This window comes from Polypterus senegalus, chromosome 13 (genome assembly GCF_016835505.1).
Source record: "Polypterus senegalus isolate Bchr_013 chromosome 13, ASM1683550v1, whole genome shotgun sequence".
In the NCBI taxonomy this organism is placed as follows: Eukaryota; Metazoa; Chordata; class Cladistia; order Polypteriformes; family Polypteridae; genus Polypterus; species Polypterus senegalus.
The window spans coordinates 51,555,047-51,582,893 of NC_053166.1; the positions used below are offsets into that span (position 1 = coordinate 51,555,047).

At 35.5% G+C, this 27,847-nt stretch overlaps 1 protein-coding gene across 2 annotated transcripts in view; it reads right to left on the minus strand.

Moving 5' to 3' along the window:
* LOC120542037 (sideroflexin-1) overlaps positions 1–27,847 on the minus strand; it is a 54,147-nt gene that overhangs the window by 16,085 nt on the left and 10,215 nt on the right. Inside the window, exons 2-3 of one of the 2 annotated variants that reach the window (XM_039774133.1) lie at positions 4,392–4,561; positions 3,890–4,060 (exon numbers count right to left, since the gene is read on the minus strand). In XM_039774133.1, the coding sequence (XP_039630067.1) occupies positions 3,890–4,060; positions 4,392–4,555 (335 nt within the window). In that variant the 5' untranslated portion in view covers positions 4,556–4,561. Of the gene's footprint in view, positions 1–3,889; positions 4,061–4,391; positions 4,562–27,847 lie in introns of those variants that run through there. The other variant, XM_039774134.1, reaches the window with a different exon arrangement.

Below are 27,847 nucleotides of genomic sequence, written 5' to 3' on the forward strand. Positions count from 1 at the left end.
GAACAGCTTATAATTTAGTTTAAATTTGTCTCATCTCAAATACGTAAATCATATTATGGGTGGAGATGGCTATAAGTCTGAGAAACAAGTGTCACCGAGTTTGCCATAGCATTGACTTAGACTTTTTTTTTTAAAATGGATGTTGCACTTGACAAATTGCACAAAGTCTGGCAGACAGCGATCCAGAATTAGAGTCCTGATTAAGTCTTCCATAATTAATTTGGTGAGGACTACATTATCCAGCTCAATTTGTATCATGATTTTACAAAAAACAGTTGCAGCAGCTTTAGTAGGAGGAGGTGGAACAATGTAAACAACGATAAATTTGATTTGACATATTCCCTCTAGCATATAGTATGGTGTTTGATTAAAAGGAATTAGTGAAGGTCTACATCAGCATGGCTACAAATCAAAAACAATGTTAATAACCCCATTTTTTATTTTTTTTTCAGTAAGGAAACAACTGTTACTTTTTTCCCCATTTTGGCCTTAGATTAAAGACTAAGAGTTTAATATACTTTGTACACACAAGATGTTCTTTTGGAAATACAGTAGGTATGGAAAGTATTCAGACCCCCTTCAATTTTTCACTCTTTTGTTATATTGCAGCCATTTGCACATACCGCTTGGAATTAAGGCCAAAAAGTTCTATCTTGGTCTCATCAGACCAGAGAATCTTATTTCTCACCATCTCAGAGTCCTTCAGGTGTCTTTTAGCAAACTCCATGCGGGCTGTCATGCATCTTGCCTCTCCTCAGTGTGTGGAGACAAAAAGGCACTGCTCATCACTTGTCCAATACAGTCCCCACAGTGAAGCATGGCGGTGGGAGCATCATGCTGTGGGGGTGTTTTTCAGCAGCAGGGACAGGACGACTGGTTGCAATCGAGGGAAAGATGAATGCGGCCAAGTACAGGGATATTCTGGACAAAAACTTTCTCCAGAGTGCTAAGGACCTCAGACCTGGGCCGAAGGTTTACCTTCCAACAAGACAATGACCCTAAGCACACACCTAAAATAATGAAGGAGTGGCTTCACAACAACTCTGTGACTGTTGTTGAATGGCCCAGCCAGAGCCCTGACTTAAACCCAATTGAGCATCTCTGGAGAGACCTAAAAATGGCTGTCCACCAACGTTTACCATCCAACCTGACAGAACTGGAGAGGATCTGCAAGGAGGAATGGCAGAGGATCCCCAAATCCAGGTGTGAAAAACTTGTTGCATCTTTCCCAAGAAGACTCATGGCTGTATTAGCTCAAAAGGGTGCCTCTACTAAATACTGAGCAAAGGGTCTGAATACTTAGGACCATGTGATATTTCAGTTTTTCTTTTTTAATAAATCTGCAACAATTTCAAAAATTCTTTTTTTTGTCTGTCAATATGGGATGCTGTGTGTACATTAATGAGGAAAAAAATGAATTTAAATGATTTTAGCAAATGGCTGCAATATAACAAAGAGTGAAAAATTGAAGGGGGTCTGAATACTTTCCGTACCCACTGTATGTGATGGGTTGTAGTAATTTTCATTGATAAACATATATATGCAGTGCTCCATCTCTATTTTCTCCTTAGTTTTGGTTCTAGTCCATTCTCCAGACAGCTGATCTGCATCACTCCCAATATTTTGTGGATTTCCATGATCAGATGATGCAGCTGCTATTCAAATGATCAACATTCTTTCAACATATGCTACCAATATTGGTCAACGTAAAGGTTTTGGGCTTCAGGTTTCTGTTACAGAGATGTCAGATGGGGAGTCTGTTACTGCAACAAAGAGCAAGATCATTGACCTGGTATAAAAGGTTGGCTGCAAGTCATCATACTAGCAACTCAAGAACAGAAAAAGATGAGATTATTCAGGCATGGGTGAGAGCAGAGACAGGCAAAAATCAGAGGAAAGGGAACTGGTAAAGACCAAATATAAATACAGATGCCTAAAATGACTAAAAAAAGCAAAAAAAAAAAATAAGAACAGATCTAATAAAATAAAATAAGAAGGCATTTAAATACTATAAGCTACTGCCTTGAACTTGACACACATTATAGGCACCTTTAACCGTTGTGAAGTGGCCAGAGATATTGTACATTGGGGAAAATGTAGCAGAGCAGTGCACTCAGATTTCAAAACCAATGTACCACAACCTGAATGTACAGTTGGAGCTATGAGGGAGTTTAATGGGACATTAGTTTTGGTATGTGGAATGTTGAAGATAAGTAAATTCTGGAGTCTGCTAATGGAATAGTAATGGCTGTGTATAAAACTCTGCTTAAGAAGAAGGAAAAATACATGCCCTTATGAATCTGATAGTGTAAGGTCAATGAAAGAATACATATTACTGAAGACAGACAGCTGAGGAAGTGGTAAAAAAACAAAGAAAGAATGTGTTCCAGATCACAAAGAGGGTATGTATTTCTTGAAAAATATAGATGGTATATTCAATAGAGACAAAAATATAACCAAGAATTTTCTAAAAAATATAAATGAAGAAGTTTGTGAATGAGCAGAACAAATGGGGTAACAATGTTGGAGTTTGCAAAAGGTACTGAAAATAGATAACAAAAGGTAAATCAATGGGTCTAACATGAATGGTGATTGAAATGATAAAAGGCTGCTAAAGATCTTGCAGATGAATGACAGGCGGCTCTGCACAATTTTGTTGTTAGGTAAGACAGGATACAGGTAATTTGAAAAAGTGCTATGTTTATTCAAGAAATTAACACTGAAAAATGTAGTGTAATGGACTGGAGGTTTTGCCACAGTTTTAAAGCAGGTATTTAGTTCAGATAGTGCTAAATAAAATAATCATGGGAGTAGGTGAAAACTAGTGAAAGGCAGCATGTTTCTTGCCTCATAAAGAAATATGCTCAATCATTGTCGGAAAGCATATAATGGAAAAGTGAAAGCCTATCTATTAGATTTGCCAAAGGCATTAGAAAGGGTACCTCAAGAGGCAGCTAGTGGGCACCTCAAGAGGCAGCTAGCTGTGTATTAATAAAGCTAAGTGCAGTGATGCTGTTGTACAAAGAAGTCATGAAGCCATCAGAAAGGGACATCAATGGAATTGAAGGAGAATACTGTATAATGAAATGTAAAGCTGAAATGGAAGTTTAAGACTAAGGATGATGAAACTTATGCTTGCCAATCAATAAAAAAATGAAAGGGACTCATGCAGGGGTGCATTGTGTGTATTATAAAGAATTTGGTAGGAACAACCTATCTGGTATTAGTTGTTTGAAGTGAGTTGTAGTAGACACAGTTAAATCTGCAGGTATTTTTTTTTTCTAAGTTACAGTGGTACTGAATGTTAATGTAGTAACTGCAAACTTAGATATCAGCAACAGAATTTACTTGGAGAAAACAGGTATTGAATGTAAACGGAATTACAAAATGTTTCTTGGTAGCAAGGGCAATATGTTTATTAAAATAAGTTGTAGAAACAGTAACAGGTCTGACTTCTAAAGGAGAATGTGGCACTGAAAGGAAAAGCTTTTCATAACAAGGTGTGTGCAAGTGAAATGTTTTTAATGAAAGTAGATTATAAGAAAAATGCAGGTGAGAACGATGGGTTGATTATAGAGAATTTCACTGTGGGAGAGGAAAATGAGGAATGAAATGGAAGAAAATTGCTTGGTTTAGATACATGTGGCAAGAACAAAAAAAAGGGCTAAAGTTAATTAAGGTACGTTTACACTGAAAGTAGAGAATGACTGGGTATTAGAGGCGTATTTAGACGGACAACCGCAACACCAGCACAGAAATAGGATTATTGGTGGATGACAAGAGCAGAATTGCACTTACACCTAACTATAGTCAAGACCATGAACACAGAATAAAAGAAATTTGGGAGTAAATCAGTCAACTTGTAATTACTAGAATTTAAAACACTCACTTGTAGAAGGTCATCATGCACCCTGTAATGGTCATATTCATAGGCACCTGTGCAGACATCCGGCCGATTAGGATCATCTTTTCTCCCGTGTCTGGGTGGAATGCAGAGTCGAAGATATACTTGGCTCTCCATAGCTCATCTTCTGTGAGGCCAGGAGACACAACACCTTGCCTCAAGGAAAGAAAAACAAAAAAACAAACACAAGAAATGTAATAGAAGGAAATACGGGTTCTGGCAGTAATCAGTTTTGATACACTTTTTCTTATACATAGAACATATTTGTATAACATATTTCTAAGCAAGAGACATCAGACAATTTCCCTTTGGGGATTAATACAGTGTACCAGATACTAAATAAAAATGGATTCTGTATCATAACAGAGTGCAGTGTGTTTAGAATATAATGCAATATATTTACACTGCTATGGTTCTAAAGTGCATGCCAATACACCATTACAAAATTTATGCTGAGGTTAAAGTCAACTAATTAAAAATACTATACCTGTAGTCATGGATTATTTTTCTGGCACTCTCTAGCTGTTCATTGGACAAGAGGACATTTCTAGGATCAGTAACAGTGAAAAAGTGTTTTGCTCTTCCAGAAAATGTGCCTTGATCCCAACGTGGTTCTCTAATATTAATATTTGTTGCTAGCTCAGAAGACATTTTTTTCTGAAAAAGAAAAAAAAAATTGTAAATAAGTAAGTAAAACAAACAAATTATATTTTTGTAAGTTGAACAGATGGTTGTCCATTTTAACTATTTACACAATGTCACATAAGGAAGAGTTGTGAGTGACTCATAAGTATTGCGTCTACTAAAGATTTTTAGTGTGATACAGCCACTAACAGAGTTTTCCACTTACTTTAGAGTGGAGGACAATTGAAGACATCTGACATTACATCCAGCCTAGATATCGCCAACTCCACCCCTTCTGCTTACTATCCTATAAAACCAGCCTCAAGAGAAGAATCTGACATTGATTTGGGACCTAGCCTCCAAGAAGGACAGATGTCAGCTTCCTCTGGACACTATTCACAGGTTACAGAAACCATTTGCAACTTTGTGACATTTGCACCTTTCTTCTAATTTTTTGTTTTCTACTTTTACAATCTTTACATTAAACAAAGCATCCTCTGAAGATCCAAGCCTTCTTTTTGTCTCTTTCTGATTTGTTCACAGCATATACAAAAAAAAAAAAAAATGATGTTCAAATTGTATTCATATGTACTGTATAATGACCACTAGATGTCAGTAATGGAGGTTTGTTTTGCAACAAGTATAAACGTTGGCTGTAAGGCTGTTTTGGTAGCAGACTTTGTCATCCACATTGAAGCAAGTTTAATACTGTAAATAATTAATTGTTTGTTGGAATCAGTAAAATGTTCATTTCTTATTAGAGTGAAGTGCTACAGTAAAACAAATAAGTTTTCATATGTTTACTGGTACAGTATATAAAAAATCAAAAATATTTTGAGAGCAACTATTTATTTATTGCTAATGATTCACCATATATTGCAGACATTGACAATTAAAAAAAAATGCCAGCAACATGCATAATAATATCAGTGTTGCTACCCCAAATATCTAGCAGGATGTATAAATCTCATTGCTACTAACTGTTTGTGTAGATTTTCCTATGGTACTCTGGCTTTCTTAGCACATTTCAAAAAATATTAGGGTTAGGTTAACTGGCGAGTCTATATTGAATCTTCATTCGAGTGCATCTATGCGTAAATTGGCTGGGTGATGCTGGAATAGGCTCAGGCCACCATGGGATTGAGTGGGCATGTGAGTGTTATGTTTTTCAGTGCCATGACCTAAGAGTGCTGGTTGTCAACAGCAAAAAACAGTGCTTGCTAATCATTTGCTGAACTTTCTCTTTACATTTTACAATGTGATCACGTCTTTTTTCCTGTCCAGGACACCGCCCTGTCTTCAGTTGTCTACAATATTGGTACTATTCGTATGGCCCATCAATCACTTCTGCTGCTTCCTTCTTTTGTATAAACTATACTCTCAGTGCAGCAAACAGCACGTAAGTTAGCATAATATTAATAACGACCAACAAATAAAAAACACGTGTTGACTAATTTTATTTTTTCTATAGTGCCACCAAATTTCAATCAAATCCGTCAAGGTATTTTTGAGTTTTGAGGTATTTAATTTTTATACTGGGGTGGGGTTTGGGTTACCCCTAAATACTGATATACTGAAGCAGAAACCTAATTAATGCCTTAGATATACCATCCTGCCAAATTTCAGCTTTTAAAATAAACAGGGAATAGTGTTCTTATTGATATGTGAGAAAGCGAGGGAGTGAGTGAGTCATTCAGTCAACTTTTATTTCATACAGAATATAGATTTAAAAAAACATATATGTTACAACTTGTTGAAAAAAGCAACAATTGACCTCTTATTCAAAGCAAATTTGACGATGTTCACATTGTTTAAGTGCAAGATTAAATCTTTAATATTTTCCATTATTTATACAGTAGACAGTTAAGCGAAGACCTCCTCTCACACATGACCATACATTAAATGAAAACTAATGATAACTAAGGAAATGCAACTCATTGTGATTAAATTATCCTCAACTTGGTACATAATGCAGCAGAATTACACAAGAAGAAGATTATTAAGAAAGCAGTTACCAACATCTGTACCAGAACAATATCTTCTGATAGCTAGCACATAAATCTGACTTTTAATGATTAAGAAATTAGGGTGTTGTTTTTCCAACTTCAGTTTTTTTTTCCTTTCATGTGACTTCTTATCTTTGTTCCTTAACATTATAAAACATAAAGTGCAAAAGTTCACGCAGCTGAAGATAATATAATTAACATTTCATCATTCCAGTACAACTCGCTTACAGTACATTATAGTAAAGAAAAAAGAATCAATTTTAAATTTCAGTTTTGCGACTGCACATTAATTTGAACAATATTACTTTGACTTTTACAGATACTTTACAGAATACAAATGCAAAAATATTGTGAACTAAGCTCATTTATAAAATGAGCTTACACTTCAAAAGAATGGCTAAACACAACATTTTTGCTATCTCTCCAATTTCAAAAATAGTGAATAAAAACTAAATATTCTTGATTTTAAAATTTTATTAGATCTGTAATACTAGCCAGATACACAAACCATAAGTGCAACATTGGTATAGTAAATAATCAAGTAAAATGTAGACTGCAGTGGTCTCTTATATCAGAGTGAATATTTAAGAGCTTTGAATTAACTTTAAAACAACTTCAAAAACCCATCTGCTGGAAAATAAACTACTTTCTTTCGAATCCTAAAATAAGACTTCTAAAAAAACTAAAAAGTATATAGTTCAGCAGTAATGCATGAAAAATTGCAATTCATTTCTAAAATAAATGTCAGATTTATTTTTTTTCTTTTAAATCATCAGATATATCTGGCAGCCTTGCACAGACTGTGCCATCTCTATTCCTATCGTAGTGCTCAGTCTAATAGCTTTACTCTTACATTTTCTATACACCATAATTCTGCAAAAATGGAGGAATATCCATCCATCCATCCATCCATTAGCCAACCCGCTATATCCTAACTACAGGGTCACCGGGGTCTGCTGGAGCCAATCCCAGCCAATACAGGGCGCAAGGCAGGGCGCCAGCCCACTCCAGGGGGCACACACACACACACACACAGGACAATTTAGGATCACCAATTCACCTAACCTGCATGTCTTAGGACTGTGGGAGGAAACCAGAGTACCCGGAGGAAACCCACGCAGACACAGGGAGTACATGCAAACTCAGGTCTCCTAACTGTGAGGCAGCAGCACTACCTACTGCGCCACCGTGGAGGAATATGAAGGATTGAAATTCTTGAGAAAAATAATGCCTATCAGGCTGCTGAATACATTTGTCAGTTTTTTTTTTACATTTGACGTCATTGTTATTTTTTTCCCCTTTCACTGTTCCTTGGTAGTAAATCATAAATTTACAGGAACACTTCTTCTTTCTTCTAAATCTCATGAGGCATAGGTTATAAGAAATGCTTCTTCACAGTTTAACTTGTGCTGAAAGCAATCACAATTAATTATTGATAAACGCCATTCTTTAAGTAAATCTGTGGTCCCATACTGAATTTAAACTGAAGCAGTTTTCTTTATGTGCATTTTTCATAATTTTTTATAATTTAAATTGTAGTTCTTTTCATATTGATCATCAGATCTTCATTCTTGGATTATCCAATAATTTACTCTTCATTGGCTATTTTCATTAAAAGTTCACAGTAAACATATTAAAAATAGGACTGAATTATTTACCATTCTACTTACAGCATTTTTGTTTATCTCACACCACAATGTAACTAAAAGGACAAATATTGGCACATAAAATTTTGGCAACATTTACAATGTAACATTTGTGCACTTCCAGCATGAACATCACAATGCTTCACAACAGCATTTTACCTGATTAATCTCCAAGTTTTTTCATTTAAATCCAGATGTTTTTACTGATATTCCGTAAGCTGCTCTTTCCACAATATTATCTGAAAAAGTAGAGTATCTTTCTGTTTTGCTGTGTGCCCAACAATAGTATATGTTATAAACTGCATTTCTCATAAAAGCAGATGTAAGCAGCTCCCACTTATGAAATCAGATATCAAATCAGACTTTAGAATTTTATTTTCAGAAAAGGAGTACTTCTGAAATGGGTATAAAATATATTTATCTTCACCACTCTTCAAACATAGGCTGCAAACTGTGGGCAGCCTGACCTGGGCAAATTTACAACTGCGTCATATATTTCCATTTCTTAATGATTAAGTGAACTGGATATTCAGTGACTTGCATATTTTCTTGTCTCCATTCCCTGATTTGTGTTTTTCAATCATCTTTCACTAAATTTCTTGGAGTGTTCTTTTGTCTTCATGGTATAGATTAGGCCACAACACTGACTCATCAGATAAGGTGCATTTACACTATAATCAATGGAAACCCCTTGACTAGAGACAGGTGACCACAATTTAATTAAATTATGTGACTTTTAAAACCAACTGGCTGAACCAGTGAGGACTTATATGTGTCACATTAAAAGGGGTGAACACTTACATGTTCAATTATTTTGCGCTTTATAGTTGTAATTTAGACCATTTTGCAGAGGTCTGTTTTAATTTTGACATTAAAGAGTCTGTTTTTCTGTTGATCAATGTCATAAAAAGCCAAATTAAACTCACTGTGATTTACCGTATATACTTGTGGAGAAGTTGGGACAGTATAATTTCTGGTATTTTATAATGTTGGTTGTAGAAGTCCATCCATCCATTTTCTAACCCGCTGAATCCGAATACAGGGTCACGGGGGTCTGCTGGAGCCAATCCCAGCCAACACAGGGCACAAGGCAGGAACCAATCCTGGGCAGGGTGCCAACCCACCGCAGGACACACACACAAACACACACACACACCAAGCACACACTAGGGCCAATTTAGAATCGCCAATCCACCTAACCTGCAACTCTTTGGATTGTGGGAGGAAACCGGAGGAAACCCACGCAGACACGGGGAGAACATGCAAACTCCACGCAGGGAGGACCCAGGAAGCGAACCCGGGTCTCCTAACTGCGAGGCAGCAGTGCTACCATTGCGCCACCGTGCCGCCGGTTGTATAAGTCGAATGTGGAAAGCTCACGCTATTGGTCCAAGAGATTATGATATGCTAACGCCCATCTGAGAAAGTAACCACAGAGCACTGCCTTTTTTTTCTATGTGGGTGCGGCAATGCGCTGTATCAGCGCGTTCTCCTAACCTCTCTCTCCCTCTCTCTATTGTGCCTATGTGACCACACGGTAATACCCAAACTATTCCGAAGCAACGTTTGCATTGATTTGTGTTTTTTGTATCTCACACCCTCATACACCTTTATCGTAAGAGCATCCCTTATCTACAATGGAGCGTTCAATCAGAAGAAAATATGAAGCTTGTTTTAAATTAAACGTCAGTGAAAGAAATTGGTAACTGTGCTGCTACAACAAAATTTGATGCATCTGAGAAACTGCAAGATTGGAGGAGGCAAGAAGATGTAAAAAAATTTTTAAAATGGGCGTATAAGTCAGTGTCTGATTTTATGATCGATTTGTTGGGTTTCAAGACCCAACTTATACATGAGTATATACGGTATTGTATAACAATAAGAGGTGAAAACTTCCAAGGAGTTGAAAACTTTGTATTGACAGCGCACTATACATAATAAGGTGTAATCTCTTGAAATTTTTTTGCCACTTTTTGTATTCCAAACACTGGCCTCTACTTGGCTGTGGTGTTCAATATTTACTATTTACCATGCCTCTTAAAAATTCTTTTTTTTTAACATGACAGCAGGCAAAAAAAAAAAAAAAATCAATAAATAATGTACCTATTCAGGTTTTTTTTTTAAACATGGCTACTGTCATTTTGCTGCTACTAGTCTCAGTGTAAATATGGGTACCAAAATGAGAAACATGTCATGGGAAACTGGTACAAACACTAGACACCACTCTCAACCAATAGCTATCATAAGCAAAAAAGGAATAGATGGGACCATTAAGTCTAATTTGGAAGGCAAGGAATCTGGGAGTCACTAAGAATGTGTGGCACTTTAACTAGGAATAAGGACACTTGGATGCAGGTGATGAGAAGGGAAATAAGACAGAACTTCTTAGTTCTTTCAAGTAGCATTCTTGGTGCTAAAAGTGCCAAAGAAATAATCCCTGAGTGGGGTTTAAAAGGCTGCCTCTGCTAGTAGCACACTGAAATTAAAGTTCAGGGGAGAGCAGAGGGTAAGGGGCACAATGGAAGCAAGAGAGTACAGCCAGACATTTAAATCAGACATTGGGTGGAAACAACTAGGAGGGTATCTTGATGCTGGAGGCACTGCAGTTATCAACAACAACATTTATTTATATAGCACATTTTCATACAAAAAGTAGCTCAAAGTGCTTTACATAATGAAGAATAGAAAAATAAAAGACACAGTAAGAAAATAAAATAAGTCAACATTAATTAACATAGAATAAGAGTAAGGTTCGATGGCCAGGGTGGACAGAAAAAAACTAAAAAAAAACTCCAGACGGCTGGAGAAAAAAATAAAATATGTAGGGATTCCAGACCATTAGACTGCCCAGTTCCCTCTTATAAAGGGTGGGCAAGAATCTAAGTAAAACCACTTGGCAGTCAGGTATGAAACCTTTACAAAGTTTTAAATATGAAATCTTTTTTCGATAAATCTGAAACCCCAAACAATCTGTTCCAATGGAGGGCAACAAACGTACCCCCAGCACAAATAATAATAATAATAATAAAACTTGCTTAATAAAATATAAATTAATTTTAAACATCTCCAGATAGCTGCATGGTCCCAGTTAAAGTTCCCTAAAATGCTCTAATAATTTCAAAGTTCTTTTAAAAAAAATCAATTTAAAAAGTGACTTGTCATTAAAAAATACACACTAACTGTCCTATCACTTTATGAAGATAAGTTTGTGGAGACAAAAAGCTTTATTTTGTCTTCATTTTTCTTCATGTGTTTTGCTACTCAATGTTCCTATTGTGATTTAAAGCCATGCCCTTAAAATAATCAAAATTTTATCATTTTGCAGTTAGCTAATCTTGAAAACACATTTGGACCTTGACTTGAAGGATGCATTTTTGGCGTTTGTAAGGTGCCATCCCAGCTTTCATGTCATATGCACAAAACTGTCTACTGCCGCAGATAAAAAAGGTAGATATAAGGGGAAAATGGCCTTTGCAGATTAATCTTTTTAAAAGTAATAAACTGTAAAGGAGACAAACCAGAAACACATTCACACATGCAAGAAAACACAATACAATTTATGGATGAAGTGTGTGTGCGCAAAACTTAACCTACAGAACGTCTACCTACCATAAGCCTTTAAAAAAGCATTTTCTACTAGTTAACAACAGTGGACAGAAAGTCAGCTTTCCTCTTGATAAATTAGGGAGCTAGATTGCAGTTAAATGTTACATTTCTTGCTGCTTTATTAAACAAAATAATGTACTTCTCTCTTTTTCTTTCTCTAGAGCACACTTGCTTTCATTTTTAAACAGTGCTACAAGCCTTCCATGACAGCCTCCATTGCACAGCACATTAACACACTAATGTTTTCATATAATGCCACATGCTTGATTTGCCACCTTTTAAAGAAGCTGACAGTTGCATATTTTGTTAAAACAATATTGAAATATCTGTCATTTCCAGTGAGCACTGCTTCTGACAGCATAGAAAATGAAGACTTTAGCTACGAGTGCACAACACAAACATTGGCACCTCACAGACATCTCTGTGTTGATTTTATGGACAGAAAAGTGACTGTGAAGTACTAGAACTGTTTACTATTTTTAAATTCTACAATTTTAAACTGTTCATATTTTTAAAAAATATGTACACATTATGTCCTCGTCACTCATCTTTCTAAACCAAATTTGACATTATATGTCTTTCATTTTGTAGTCATTATTTGCATAAAGGTGTTTTACACATTTTCTGTCTGCAGATGTAACAAGGCCTGTGTAGGCTGAACTGTCTGAATGTGATACTTCCCTGCTAAGGTGCAAAAAAGGATATGCAAGAGGTTTCATACAATGTAGGTTAAATACATATTTTATGGAATTTTTTTAGAATTCACCAATGCATTCTCATTAAATGCGATTGAATACGTGAGAAACTACCTTTACTATAATGTCAAAAATGTGTAATCAAAAGTACAGATGAAAAGATCTGCAAATAAAATGATTATTAATCCTGTACATTTGGCAGTTACCTCTTCCCAAGGTGACTTGCTATATATTATTAAGTTAGGGACCAACAAGCTATGCTAGGAGGAATGGCCTCTTCTCATCAAATCTTTTCTTATGTTCTCATAAAACAATGCTTGTGGTAACACACAGTGGCTGAAGTGTAAAAAAAAAAAAAAATATAGAAATGACAGTACTCCATGTTTCTGCTTCTTCAAACTCATACATATTTCATGTTCTAGATGCAATGAGACTCGGAGTCTCCGATTGGAGGTATGAAAGCATGATGATGTACAGAAAATATTTTTGGAAAGATGCTATTCTTCCCCCCTTCAGCTCCTTTCAGGACTGTCAGCGTGCTGATATACAGATACTATTTTGGAGACTTGAGGGTTAGGGTCTCTGCTTTGGAAGTGTAAAAACTCACTGAAATAAATACTTGGGATGAGCATTGTGAAAATTAACGGTGTGCAAACATTAACTGCCTATAAAATATTCTCCTAATGACAGAATGGGTAAGTGTTGCTACAAAGTACCTGTCCACTTCTAGCACTGGTCACAAAACAATATGGAGGAAGGGACTGATGAAACAGCTTTTTTGATTTAGGCTTCAATGTTCTTGTTACAACATTGCCTGCACAATCATTTTTCAAGTAATTAAGGGAGTGGTATTGATTTACTCACAAATATATATATAAAACACTTTAGGATCCTCTGCTGCAGACAAAGTCTCTATAGCTCATCAGATCTCATTTCATTTTTTAATTCAATTCAGAGTTGTATGGGGCCAAGGCTATGTAAGGAGGACTAGGGGACAAGAAACAAAACAGCCATGCACATGGTGTCAGTTCATCAAAGAAGTATCTACATACCACATAAAAATAAAAACTTTAAAATTTTCTGAATGGTAGGTATAACTGTGCTTTAAGACTTTTTTTTTTAACTTTTAATACAATTTTGCAATGGTTGCATTTTAGACACGAAATGTGGTTTGTTGTGTTTCTCAATGTAGTAGCCACCACAGAACAACAGGTTATGCACAAAATGTGTGATTGCAAATAGCCGTCTCTTTTATAACCACAGTATGGCCAACACAATGGATGTACTATTTCCAGTTTTTGATATCAGATCTTCGGCTGGTTCTTCACTTATATTCTTGGTCAAGATTGTTTATTCAAGAATTTTTATTCCATGGTTATATGCTGAACTGTTTCACATAGCTTGTATTTCACATTGCAGAGGTCTATCTTTACTTGCCCTGAACTGAATATGTCATGTGTGTGCATATTACTGTAGATTTGTATGCAGGTAATGTATTATGAATAGGGATATTCCTCTGCTCTATGCTGATGTAGTATTTGTAAATTTACAGTAGATATTACCAATGGAGTCGTTTTGGAGCAAGCTAGAAAGCTTTGCTACTTCGGTAACAAATTCAGTGCAGATGGAGTTGTGGACACAGCAGTTGATAGTCTTGGAGAGAGACACATGGAAGAAATTCTAGGTTCTTCTCCCCATTGTAACATCTAATGGAGTTTCACTAGCATTGAACCATAAAGTTTATGAAAGCCGTGTGAGGAATAGTATGTTCTATGGAAGGAAGACATGTCCATGAAAGTGGAAAATGAAGTTAAAAAAAAAAAAAGAGAGGAGAATGATGTGTAGTATTTCACAGTATGAGAAGACGACAAATGCTGAATTAGGAGAAAGATTTGATGTGGAGGCAATATGTGTTTTGTGAAGAGAAACAGACCAAGTTGGTTTCGATTCGTATAGTGAAAGGATGAGGATGATTGTGTGAAGAGGTGCACCACAAATGAAGTGTGGGGAATGAGGCCAAGAAGAACGTCAAAGAATACATGGTTGGAGATGGTAACAAGTTACATATAGAGAATGGGTCTAATACCAAATGGCATCTAAGACAGTGGAGAAAAATAAAGATTTGGGGGGCAACCAGCTAACCTAGATAGACCAAGAAAATAGTTGTTAAACAGGTGAAGATGTTAATGATAATGTTTCACTGCTCTGTGCTTCAACTTTAAATTTCTGGCTTTTGCCAGAATCTAGGCCATTTTGATACTGCAACACTTTATAATGTGTTTGTTGTGGAAATGAATATTATAACGATGAAAAAAAATGCAACACATTATTAAGCCCTAACATGCATCTGAATTCTCTCCTACCTAACAAATTTACAATTAAATATTAAACAAACATGAACAGTTTGAATTCAAAGACAAACCAGGTATGTGGAAGAAATATGCTCAGAACATGAGAACAGCAGCTTGAGCGTTGCTGCCTTGGGAATCAAAGTTAGGGCCCTGAAATAATGGGGCAATAGCAATAACAACCGCACTACCATGCTAGCCCAGATTTGCTTCACTAAGTACGCTTAGCTCTAAATGACAAGATACATTCAACCAAATAACCATTAAATCAACAGAAATAGCCTGTCACTTAAAACAAACATATATCATATGTAGCTTTGGGCTACAACTGGTAAATCTAAGTATGGCAAGTACATGTGATTTAATAGTTCACCCTATGGAAGCAATCATTCCAGCTACAATTCTTCTACAAGCAAAGATATATAATGTGACATGCATTTGTAAATCTGGAATAAACATTCTGTGAATAAAACACATTCATTCAGGAAAGTGAGCAATCATACTTCAACATATCTACAAGCTCCCTTCATAAATTTCTGACATTACAATATACTGAGGAACACACCCTTCACCCCATTCAACTGGCACTCATTTAGTAATACTGAAACTGAATGGTAACACTTCTCTTTTCATAGAAATTCCTTCCCTTGTGCAAGCACACTACCACATTATGTGCGTGAAATTGCTGGCGTTGATAATGAAACTATTTAAATAACAACGTGTAAAAACCTCATTTGTCCATACAGAATTATCTCCTAATTCAGTCTTTGGTTTTTTGGACTTTTCTGGTGCAGCTTGGAGTGTTTTTTTATAGCAGAAAAGGTACTAGGTAATAGGCAAAGTAATAGAAATCTGTATTCAATTTACAAAAAACAAATACTTTTATGACTGAGAGTTTTAGTGGATGAACATGCCGTAGAGCTGAGCGTCAATGGAGGAAGAGTAAACTTACTATCCACCACGAAATACTAAAAGTCAAAATAACAGAATACAATAACACTGTCCGTCTTGAGAGACGCTGCTATTTCTCTAATATTATAAATAACAATGCTAGTAATCCTAGAGTCTTATTTTCTACAATTGATCGCCTACTAAACCCAGGTAGCTCAAAGGAATGCCTCCTAAGTGCTTCCAGTGAAACCTGTGAGGCTGTCGCTGTATTCTTCAATCAAAAATTAATGATATTAGAAATAACATAGTATATCTCCCCAACACTAAGGATCCCCCTAAACCCCAACATCCTGTTATAAACAAATTAAACTCTTTCACTAGGATAGATTTACCTGATTTACAAAAAATAATATCTCAATTAAAACCCTCCACCTGCGTCCTTGACCCGATACCAACAAGGTTTTTCAAAGAAGTATCAGGCGTGCTAATTGATAATGTTCTTGACATAGTAAATTCGTCACTAGATACTGGGGTCTTCCCAGACTGTCTTAAGACTGCTGTAGTTAAACCCCTACTTAAGAAACATAATCTTGACCCCTCGCTCTTGAAAATTTTAGACCCATCTCTAACTTGCCCTTCTTAAGTAAAGTTCTAGAGAAGGCAGTCATTATGCAGTTAAATGACCACCTAAATAAACATGCTATTCTTGATAAATTTCAGTCAGGTTTTAGAACAAATCACAGCACAGAAACTGCACTCGTTAAAGTAGTAAATGACTTGCGGGTAAATGCAGACAGAGGCCATTTATCTGTTCTCATCCTCTTAGATCTGAGTGCTGCATTTGACACCATTGATCACAACATTCTTAGAAATCGCCTTAGTCAATGGGTGGGCCTCTCTGGCAGTGTCTTAAATTGGTTTGAATCCTACCTGACAGGGAGAAAATATTTTGTTAGTTGTGGGAATTACAACTCGAAGACACATGATATCCAATATGGTGTTCCACAAGGCTCTATCCTGGGTCGCTGTTATTCTCAATCTACATGCTTCCGTTAGGTCAGATTATCTCAGGGCACAACGTGAGCTACCACAGCTATGCTGATGACACACAGCTGTACTTATCAATAGCACCTGATGACCCGATTCTATTGATTCACTAACACAATGTCTGACTAGTATCTCAGAATGGATGAATAGTAATTTTCTCAAGTTAAATAAAGAGAAAACTGAAATTTTAGTGATCAGCAATAATGGATACAATGAGGCTATTAGAAATAAACTGGATACATTAGGATTAAAAGTCAAGACGGAGGTAAAAAGCTTAGGGGTGATTGTTGACTGTAATCTGAATTTTAAATCACATATTAATCAGATCATTAGGACAGCATTTTTCACTTAAGAAACATAAGTAAAGTTAGACCTCTTTATCACTGAAAGATGCTGAGAAATTAGTTCACGCGTTTGTTTTCAGTCGACTAGATTACTGTAACGCACTCCTCTCAGGACTACCCAAAAAAGATATAAATCGTTTGCAACTAGTGCAGAATGCAGCTGCTAGAATCCTAACTAGGAAAAGAAAATCAGAACATATTACTCCAGTTTTGATGTCACTACACTGGTTACCTGTGTCATTCAGGATTGACTTTAAAATTCTGCTTATGGTTTATAAAGCCTTAAATAATCTCGCCCCATCTTATATATCGGAATGTCTGACACCTTATATTCCAAATCGTAACCTCAGATCCTCAAATGAGTGTCTCCTTAGAATTCCAAGAACAAAACTTAAAAGAAGTGGTGAGGCGGCCTTCTGCTGTTATGCACCTAAAATCTGGAATAGCCTGCCAATAGGAATTCGCCAGGCTGATACAGTAGAGCACTTTAAAACACTGCTGAAAACACATTACTTTAACATGGCCTTTTATAACTTCATTTTAATCGTAATTTAACTTAATCCTGATACTCTGTATGTTCAATTCATCATAACAACTATTCATGGTGGCTCTAAAATCGGTACTGACCCCTACTCTCTTTTCTGTTTCTTTTTCCGGTTTCTTTGTGGTGGTGGCCTGCGCCACCTCCACCTACTCAAAGCTTCATGATGCTCCAACAATGATGGACGGATTAAAAGGAAGAAGTCTACGTGACCATCATCATCATCAAGCCCTTCCGTGAGAATCCTAAATCCAAAGAGGACTGTTTCATTTATGTTAGGTAGAATGCCCAGAGGGGACTGGGCGGTATCATGGTCTGGAATCCCTACAGATTTTATTTTTTCTCCAGCCGTCTGGAGTTTTTGTTTTTCTGTCCCCTGGCCATTGAACCTTACTCTTATTCGATGTTAATGTTGATTTATTTTTTATAATTATGTCTTTCATTTTTCTATTCTTTAATATGTAAAGCACTTTGAGCTACTGTTTGTATGAAAATGTGCTATATAAATAAATGTTGTTGTTGTTGTTGTTGAGATGATTTTATGATGGAAAAAAAAAATTCTCACAATACAATTGCCTGACTGTACAATAGGAGTATGGGTGGTTATTTTGTCCTCTCTTGAGGCTAATGTGCATTGTGCAGGGAGATACGTTATTCACTGACAATGCAACATGATAATGACTTGGCATGCCAAACATTTTTCTTCTTGAATAAAACTGACCATGATCATAACTTTTAGATTTCTTCTTTTACAATTAAAGAATTCAACAGTAAATTCAAGCCATACAAAAATCACTCAAACATATCTCTTTACCACTTTGTGTGTATCTATGCTAAACGTCCAGCTAATTATGATTTGAGATATATCAGGGATACACTGATTCTAGTGTTGTGTGCTTCCGCCTGAAAAAAATGAAAGTTTTATTTTTATATTTCCTTTGAGAATATTTGAGTCTGCAATCCAATTCAACTAAATTACAGTAATTAACAAATGAAGCATGAGTGCAAAAAAACATGAAACAAACTTGCTAGACTGTGCTTATTTTTTGACATCTACCAAGATGCTATCTTCTCCAACCTGCTGATATGGCACGTTGTCATTGTAAAACACTGGTTAAAACTTAAAATCTAGCAGTGCATTAATCAGTATAGAAACAACTAGTACTGGACAGGCTGATTCCAAGCTTCTGCATCTTAGTGTGGTACTACAAAGATTAACAGAGAGACATTAGTAATTTCCATATTTAATGAACTATTTTATTTTTTATATCTACATTTACAGGATGTTATTAAATTATTACGTTTATATGTAAATCATACAAGATTGGTAAAACACTGCTTGCTATTAAAAATCAAATTTAAGTCAATGCATGTGTATAGCCAGCAACAAAAGAAAGTGTACAGGCAGAGTGTGTACTTTTTGCAAAGAAACAGCACCATGAATAATAGAAAAGGTTTATTCTGTATTCACATGTTTTACAATATATATCAATAGGTACAAGCAGAAAGAAATAAGAATGTTAGGTTTAAAGCTGTACTTAACAGTAGAAAAACATGAGATCCGCTGAATTCATAGCATACGGTATTTAAACTGTCAGCTATTCAGACTATGACTGTTGAATATCTGGAATTTATCTGGTCACTTAAAAAGCATAAATGTTTATTGAAATAAACATCAAAATGAACCAGAACAGGAATGCTAAATAATTTCAGTAAACATAATTCATTTTAATTGTCTTCCTGCATATCAATAGTTCAGTAGGCACTTGCTTAGCGAGGAACATCCCACCATTTCAGTTGGGCAATCTGCATTTTGCAGATAATAGTGCCAATTATTTTGTAATTTTATAGTTTTAAATTGTGACAGGTTGACCATTTTCCAAAAGTAGATGTTAGAATTGCCGCCAAAAGGCAAAAAATAAATAAAACCAAACTGACAAATGAAAAGTTCCTTACACGGTCATTGACGGTGGTTGACAAAATGACATTATGTCTTGTAAATGCAATTGGTGACCCAGAAGCGAATTGTCTCAAACTTAACTAATGAAAGAAGTGGTACACTGCATAGGTAAGTGCTACCCACCTGCCCAGTACAGAGAGCTGTAACCTGAAAAATATTAAAGAAGTCCTGTGCCTTTAACTAGAAGCATGGCTCAGGGACACAGTGGTTCCAGGGACTATTAAAAGATGGTGCCACTAGAATCTTTTATTGCTCCTGCAATTAACTCTAGGTTGCTAGTTACAGATCAAAGACTCAGCCTAAAGGGAGGAAGTGAGGCTGTAAAAACTGTGGTAGAGGAGAGTGGGCGACCTGCCTTATTTATTAAAAAAAAAGGAAAAAGCAGAATAATGATACTCAGTGGACAGGATAGTTTTGCTTACATTTACTGATTTGATAACTTTTTACTTAGTTACTCCCTTTGTTCACCCTTTCAGTTTTATTAACTTAAAGGAACACTTTTTTATATGTTGTTTGACTGTTTAACAGATTTCAAAGTTCCCTAAAATAGATTATATAGTGCTGAGAATGAATTAACCCAAGGAAATTTATAAAGGTATTATTATTAATCTGATATTTAACATAAATATTATATTTAACATATTAAACATCACATTGATTATAATGAATGAGGTTTCATTGAAGATAAAGAGGGACACACTCCGTTCCTGAACATGAAATTATGAAATCTTGTTTTAAAAGTCACAAAATTTAATTTGATTTAATTTATTCTCAAAATACATAAGTCCAGCTTGCTGATATCAAAAACAGTTTATCACATTACCATATTCTGTGTTTGTTCCTTGCTTATTCATATTTTTTTTAAATACAAAAGCAGCAAAAATTATGCAGCTCATTTATTGAACAAATAATGCCGAGACAGGAGAACAATGCAATAGATAATTACAGAAGCACCGCTGCTTTGAATTTTGGAATCAGTGACACCAGCATTTTCAGTCAAAGTCTGAAATTAGCTCAGCAGCTATTTATAGAAATGAATTATCTGGTCTGAGGCATTCCAGCTTCAGGCCTACTATTTGGCTGCCTGTTTCAGTGGCTCACAGTTAAATATAGATTATTGTTCTCTTTTTATGACCAAACCCTCGCTTTTTTTAAACTAACACACACAAGGATGTAAAAGATATTTTAGCTGCACAGATTAATGGTGAAATATAACATAGTCCTCCAGTTTCTTGTACTCACAAATATATCTTACATTCTCAAAGTAAATATTAAATAAAGCAAAGTAAGTGCAGAAGTTAGATAACAGAAGTAGGTTACAACACACTGTAAGAAACATAAGCTGAAACTGTTGTTTACCTTTAATTTATCATTAAAAGATTATGCTTTTATAGATTTATTAGAAGTGCAGCACATATCACAGCAGCATCACTAGCAGTCATATCAATAAAGCTATTAACTGAACAAGATTTGAACTACCATTAGTCTTTAGACAAAAGGAAAATATATTGGATGTGAAAGGGACATTTATCCATGTCAGTCAACTCTATAGAACTTTACTAAGGCTATTTTTATATTCTAATCTATGCTGCAACTGAATCACAAAGGCCATTTTGTCTAAATGTTTGAGCAATATACTTAACTGTCTTTTAATGTTTTCTTTTCAACTGCTCATCCAAGATCTAAGTAAAATATTTTTTAATTGAGACATAACTAAACTGTTTGAAAACATAATACAATTATTTTAATACTAATATTTTAAAAGTTAATTTTGTCAAATATTTTTGCCAAATTTGCATTTTCATTTAAGTCTACCAATAGGAATTTTACTAACTCTCATGTCCATCTAATCTGCGTAATTCAGCATTATACACAAATGTTACAATTCTGTTTATTACATTTGATCTGAATAACTTACATATGTTGTGAAGAGTAGTAATCCTGCCATTGATCCCAGCAAGACCTCGCATCAGACATTACCTGTCTGAGAAAACGATCCTTGCAACATAACACTCCATGCACTGAAACCCTGTGCATTACAGATTGTTGATAAGTCTTGCATGGAGAAAATTAGATCTTATACTGCTATCAGAGGTTTTTTTTATTACTTTCATAACTAGTCTTTTATAATAGATTCCACTAATATATGCAAATGATGATAGCTTAAAATTACTAATTTTGGCCAACACTCTTTTTACATTATTGCATCACATTTCTCTGTTTGCAATCTTAAGGAATCTTTCCGGCTTGTACACTGACCTCAAAAAAAAATACACATTAAATGTTTATTTTATATACTGTATATTTTAGTTAAATATAAATACAAAAAAGTTCTTGGAAGTTAGATCTTATGAAAAATGTTCCACTTAATTCACCAATAAACAGTCAGTAGCTACTAAAAGGTGCTGAATGTGCATTTGTCACCCAGCAAGCTTCTTCTTAAAACAACATGTTAAAGAAGATCAATGCAGATTCACCAGATCAAGAACTATCTGTTAAATGTTGTGCCTTCTTGGACAGCTAGACCCATCTTGCTACAAAATGTTGGAGTACCACTCCTTCATTGTTTAGTCTTCTCATCAAAAACTTCCTGCACATTGCAGATTTAGCAGTGTGTTGGTTTCAAAAACAAAGAAGCATAATCATGCCAAAATGGTTCAGCTGATGGTGATGCATATGCATATTGTTTAGTTTTGGCCCTACTTAGTGATGGCTACATTCCACATAAGCGATTCAGTGGAAAAAGTGAATGTGGTGTAATAGATTACCAACACAAAAACCGAGCATCACTCGAAAACACTTCTGTCTACTTTCATGAAATTCTGTATTTAAAGTATTGCTTGTGGAATGCAAAATATAGGCTTCATGGAGTTTTAAGAATTTCACTGGGGAAACATAATGTCAAGGCTAACACCACAAAACATCACTTTACTCCAAAGCAGCAGAATGGACGTTCATTAAATAAAATGTATATGTTAAGTAATGTTAACTGTAATGTCCTTGCAAAATTTACTTTCAAAGTTTCATCATGAATGCAGGTTCAACAGGGGGAACAACAACAAAAATGGTAGTTTTGCCCATCATACATGCTATATTGGCACAGTGGTAGCGCTGCTGCCTCGCAGTAAGGAGATCATGGGTTCACGTCCAAGGTCCTCCATGCATGGACAATACTTTGAGTAGTGAGAAAAGAGCTATATAAAAGGTAACGAATTACTATCATCATATTAATGATTTAATTACTCCTAAAGCCATCCAATTTATTAACATGGTATTAAACAACTATTTGTAAAACCACAGTAAACCAGAAAAAAAGTACCGTTCATAATTCCAATCCAGCAAGAAGTTACCGCAATTATGGAACCAACTATACACAAAAAGAGCAAATTCTCAACTCATGAGAGCAGGGAAATTAATATTTATCATAGAGGTAGTATAGATGATGAATGGGACATTCACATTTCCACCAGCAATGACAAAAGGGTGCACATTAAAAAAACACATTAATACTTCCTTTTTTTACCTTAACCCATTATACAAATACACCTGGACAACACCATGTACTTTGGGTACTATATTTCAGTTCAAATTCAATACCAAACTTCCAAAAATGTAACAGCACCATCTTTTTTAAAATATCAGTAGTACTGAGAAAGTCAGTAAGTACTGACTGCAAGTAGACAAATTACTCTGGAAAGCACAATAATAAGAGAGAAAACCATGAGTAAAAAGCATATATAAAAATGGCTCACAATGGTGTTTTTCACAGGAGCATTTCAGTGTGGGAGTGCACAAATCATATTTATTTAATAAAATATATATATATATATATATATATACACACATACACACACACAGTTGTGCTTGAAAGTTTGTGAACCCTTTAGAATTTTCTATGTTTCTGCATAAATATGACCTAAAACATCATCAGATTTTCACTCAAGTCCTAAAAGTAGATAAAGAGAAACCAGTTAAACAAATGAGACAAAAATATTATACTTGGTCATTTATTTATTAAGGAAAATGATCGAATATTACATATTTGTGAGTGGCAAAAGTATGTGAACCTTTGCTTTCAGTATCTGGTGTGACCCCCCCCCCTTCTGCAGCAATAACTGCAACTAAACGTTTCCGGTAACTTTTGATCATTTCTGCACACCAGCTTGGAGGAATTTTAGCCCATTCCTCCGTACAGAACAGCTTCAACTCTGGGATGTTGGTGGGTTTCCTCACATTAACTGCTCGTTTCAGGTCCTTCCACAACATTTTGACTGGATGAAGGTCAGGACTTTGACTTGGCTATTCCAAAACATTAACTTTATTCTTCTTTATCTATCTATCTATCTATCTATCTTTAACCATTCTTTGGTAGAACAACTTGTGTGCTTAGGGTCATTGACTTGCTGCATGACCCACCTTCTCTTGAGATTCAGTTCATGGGCAGACGTCCTGACATTTTCCTTTAGAATTCTCTAATATAATTCAGAATTCATTATTCCATCAATGAAGGCAAGTCATCCTGGCCCAGATGCAGCAAAACAGGCCCAAACCATGATACCACCACCACCACCACGTTTCACAGATGGGATAAGGTTCTTATGCTGGAATGCAGCGTTTTCCTTTCTCCAAACATAACGCTTTTCATTTAAACCTAAAAGTTCTATTTTGGTCTCATCCGTCCACAAAACATTCTTCCAATAGCCTTCTGGTTTGTCCACGTGATCTTTAGCAAACTGCAGACGAGCAGCAATTTTTTTTTTGGAGAGCAGTGGCTTTCTCCTTGCAACCCTGCCATGCACGCCATTACTGTTCTGTGTTCTCCTGATGGTGGACTCATGAACATGAAAGCCAATGTGAGAGAGGCCTTCAGTTGCTTAGAAGTTACTCTGGGGTCCTTTGTGACCTTGCCGACTATTACACGACTTGCTCTTGGGGTGATCTTTGTTGGTCGACCACTCGTGGGGAGGGTAACAATGGTCTTGAATTTCCTCCATTTGTACACAATCTGTCTGTTGTGGATTGGTGGGGTCCAAACTCTTTAGAGATGGTTTTGTAACCTTTTCCAGCCTGATGAGCATCAACAACTCTTTTTCTGAGGTCCTCAGAAATCTCCTTTGTTAGTGCCATGATACACTTCCACAAACGTGTTGTGAAGAGCAGACTTTGACAGATCCCTGTTCTTTAAATAACACAGGGTGCCCACTCACACCTGATTGTCATCCCATTGATTGAAAACACCTGACTCTAATTTCACCTTCAAACTACCTGCTAATCCTAGAGGTTCACATACTTTTGCCACTCACAAATATGGAATATTCGATCATTTTCCTCAATAAATAAATGACGCAAGTATAATATTTTTGTCTCATTTGTTTAACTGGTTTCTCTTTATCTACTTTTAGGACTTGAATGAAAATCTGATGTTGTTTTAGGTCATATTTATGCAGAAATATAGAAAATTCTAAAGGGTTCACAAACTTTCAAACACAACTGTATATATACGCCTCACACGCATCCACAGTTACACATATAGAATTGCGAGATGTGGAGGGACTGGCAGCTCTAACAATAGTTGCAGAAAGTAAACATCAAGGCAAGATTCAAACGAAATGACTATTTGGCTTGTCTACCCCAGCAATGACATGAGCTGCTCCATTTGTTAATACCAATAAAATGTATTTAGTGTTTTAATGTTTTGAAGGAAAGGTACATGACCCTATAATACACCGTGTACCGTGTTAACATAGATGCATAATTAGTGAAACAAAAAGTTAACAGGACAAGCAAAACAGTATACTTTCTTGGTAAATATGAATCTGCAAACACTGAATTTGTGTCATCTGTTTGGCTTTTGAAGGCAAACTAATGCACACGAGTATAATCCATAAGTAAAATCGCACATCATATATTTGAGTGGTACACTGAAGAATGTTATGCTGTCTCACAGTTATTAATTTGTTGAGTACAACTGCACTGCTTGCAGGAAAATAGAAATCTAATTGTACTGTGTAAATGAGAAAAATCAATCTGAAATAAACCGATTACACTATACAGTACAAAACCCTCCTTAACAGTTTTTTTTAAAAAAACGTGCCATTGTCCACCTAAATGCATATCATACATTGAAAGCCTACAATATCTATCAACATTCAGTGTTGTGCTCTTTTTGTGCCATGTCATTTGCATGCATGATAAGAAAAGAAAAACATGTGGTATAGCCAAACCACAATGAAACACAATGTACAATATTTTTTATAACGTATGCGCTTTTTTTGTTCTGAAGATGGAAGAAGGAGAACAACCGAGGATTCCGTGTTTGAGTTGGTAGATATTTATTCAAAACCATTTTATGATGAGGCAGAACTAATTTTGGAGCTTAATGCCGATACTGCATTGTGATTTGTATCAATTGTAAATGAACTTGGAATGAATCACCTTTGAATCATTGTAATATCATTACCGAATACCAATATGCATGCAGAGCCGCAGCAATCTGTGAGACGACAAAATAAACTCCTGCATCTTGAGCTTACACTGCCTGCACACCATTTTCCCACCAACCTACGTAGATGCATTCTATGGTACCTGGGTCAAGCAGCTAATATTCATAACCCACAAGCATTACTCCATCACCATTCATCAAATATTCTAAAGGATTACTGCCAGAAACACTTTAATTATACTGTTTAAAACAATTCAACTTCTTCATTATAGGTTCCCATCCAAGGAACAAAACTTTGAGAAACATAGTACTGTTCTTATCAATAAACTATTCTAACAGTACAATGTGAGATTCAACCCTAAATCACATAACTAAATGTTGAAACTCCACTTTGAGGTTATATCAATTCACTGCAAAATACTTAAAAATGTAAACATTTTATACAGTTACAATTAAATATAAATATTCATTAAAAAATACTGTATGATTACTGTGGAAAATCTAAAATTACCACTTAATAAACAATTGTATTAGGTTGCCCAAGATATCTCACAGAAAAGTTTGTAAAAAGGTTTTTATTACAAATTAACGTATAATACATTATAGCAGACTTCAACTGCTTTTTAAATTTTTAAGTCGTGTTATTCTAGTTATGAAAGCGGAGAAAAGGATAGTACAATTTCTGTTTAGAAAATGTAAAAAGAAGCTTCGGAATGGAGTTATGGTTACAATTCCATTTCAACAAACATAAGAAACATACTGTATTTAAGGAACACTTCTCTACACATATCAGACAGCAATGAAGGAGATGCCTATTCCAACAAATTCCTTCAAATGCAGAATTGCTGTGGGTAGATAAAATAGTCATAAACGAGCTAAACAAAATACCAAGGCTTATTAAATCCAAGATGGTATAACTACTTTACAAAGTTTGACAGCTGCAAGTCCAGACATATATCTAGCAGAAGTTTATAAAAAGATGTCTGTTAAACTAGCCCAGTTAATGTTAACTACTGTATGTTTGAGAAAGCTAAATAAGACATTTTATCAACAACCCTACTCAGTCATCAAGCAGTCTTTCCAAAAACGAAAAATAGATGTTCTTGAGCGCTCATCTTATAGATTAGACTTGTAACCTAATATCAACATCAAAATCCTACTGAAAGTTTAAACTATATAGTAAATCAAAACAAAAGATCACAAGATCTAACTGAATTTTCTAAAGCTAGACATCTGTTCTTTAATTTTCAATCATCGTTCAATATAGTATACAGTACCTCTGCAGTTCCTGAGCGCTCTCTACATTAACAACCTCTTTTTAAAAATGTTTGATTCACAGGAAAAAAGGCCATGCATTAAAAAGACAAATCTGTAAAAATGTAAAGCTGAGGGCACACTTCCAGTTTATTACGGAGTTATGAATAATTGTACTCTTGAGACTATGGAAGCAATCAGAATATTGCTCTCTTCCACATGGGAGACGGTTTATGGGCTTAAAAGTAAGTGTTTTTCAGCCGAGCCAGGGTTTGGCGCTGTCCAGTAGCACTCTCTCCTTTTCTCCCTCTGCAGCCCCTCATCAGAACCCACTTCTTAAAGACATCATTTCCGCCTCCCAAGATCCTGCCTGATGATGACTTCCCTTCCGGCTCACTCAAGATCCCACCTCTTCCTGTTCCAGTTATATAAATCAACCATCATCATGTTCTATGTCAGTTCCGCATTGTCTGTGAAGATGTTTTTCCTATTCTGCCTTATTTTTCAAGTATACGGGGTAGTAATTCCCCAAACCTTCA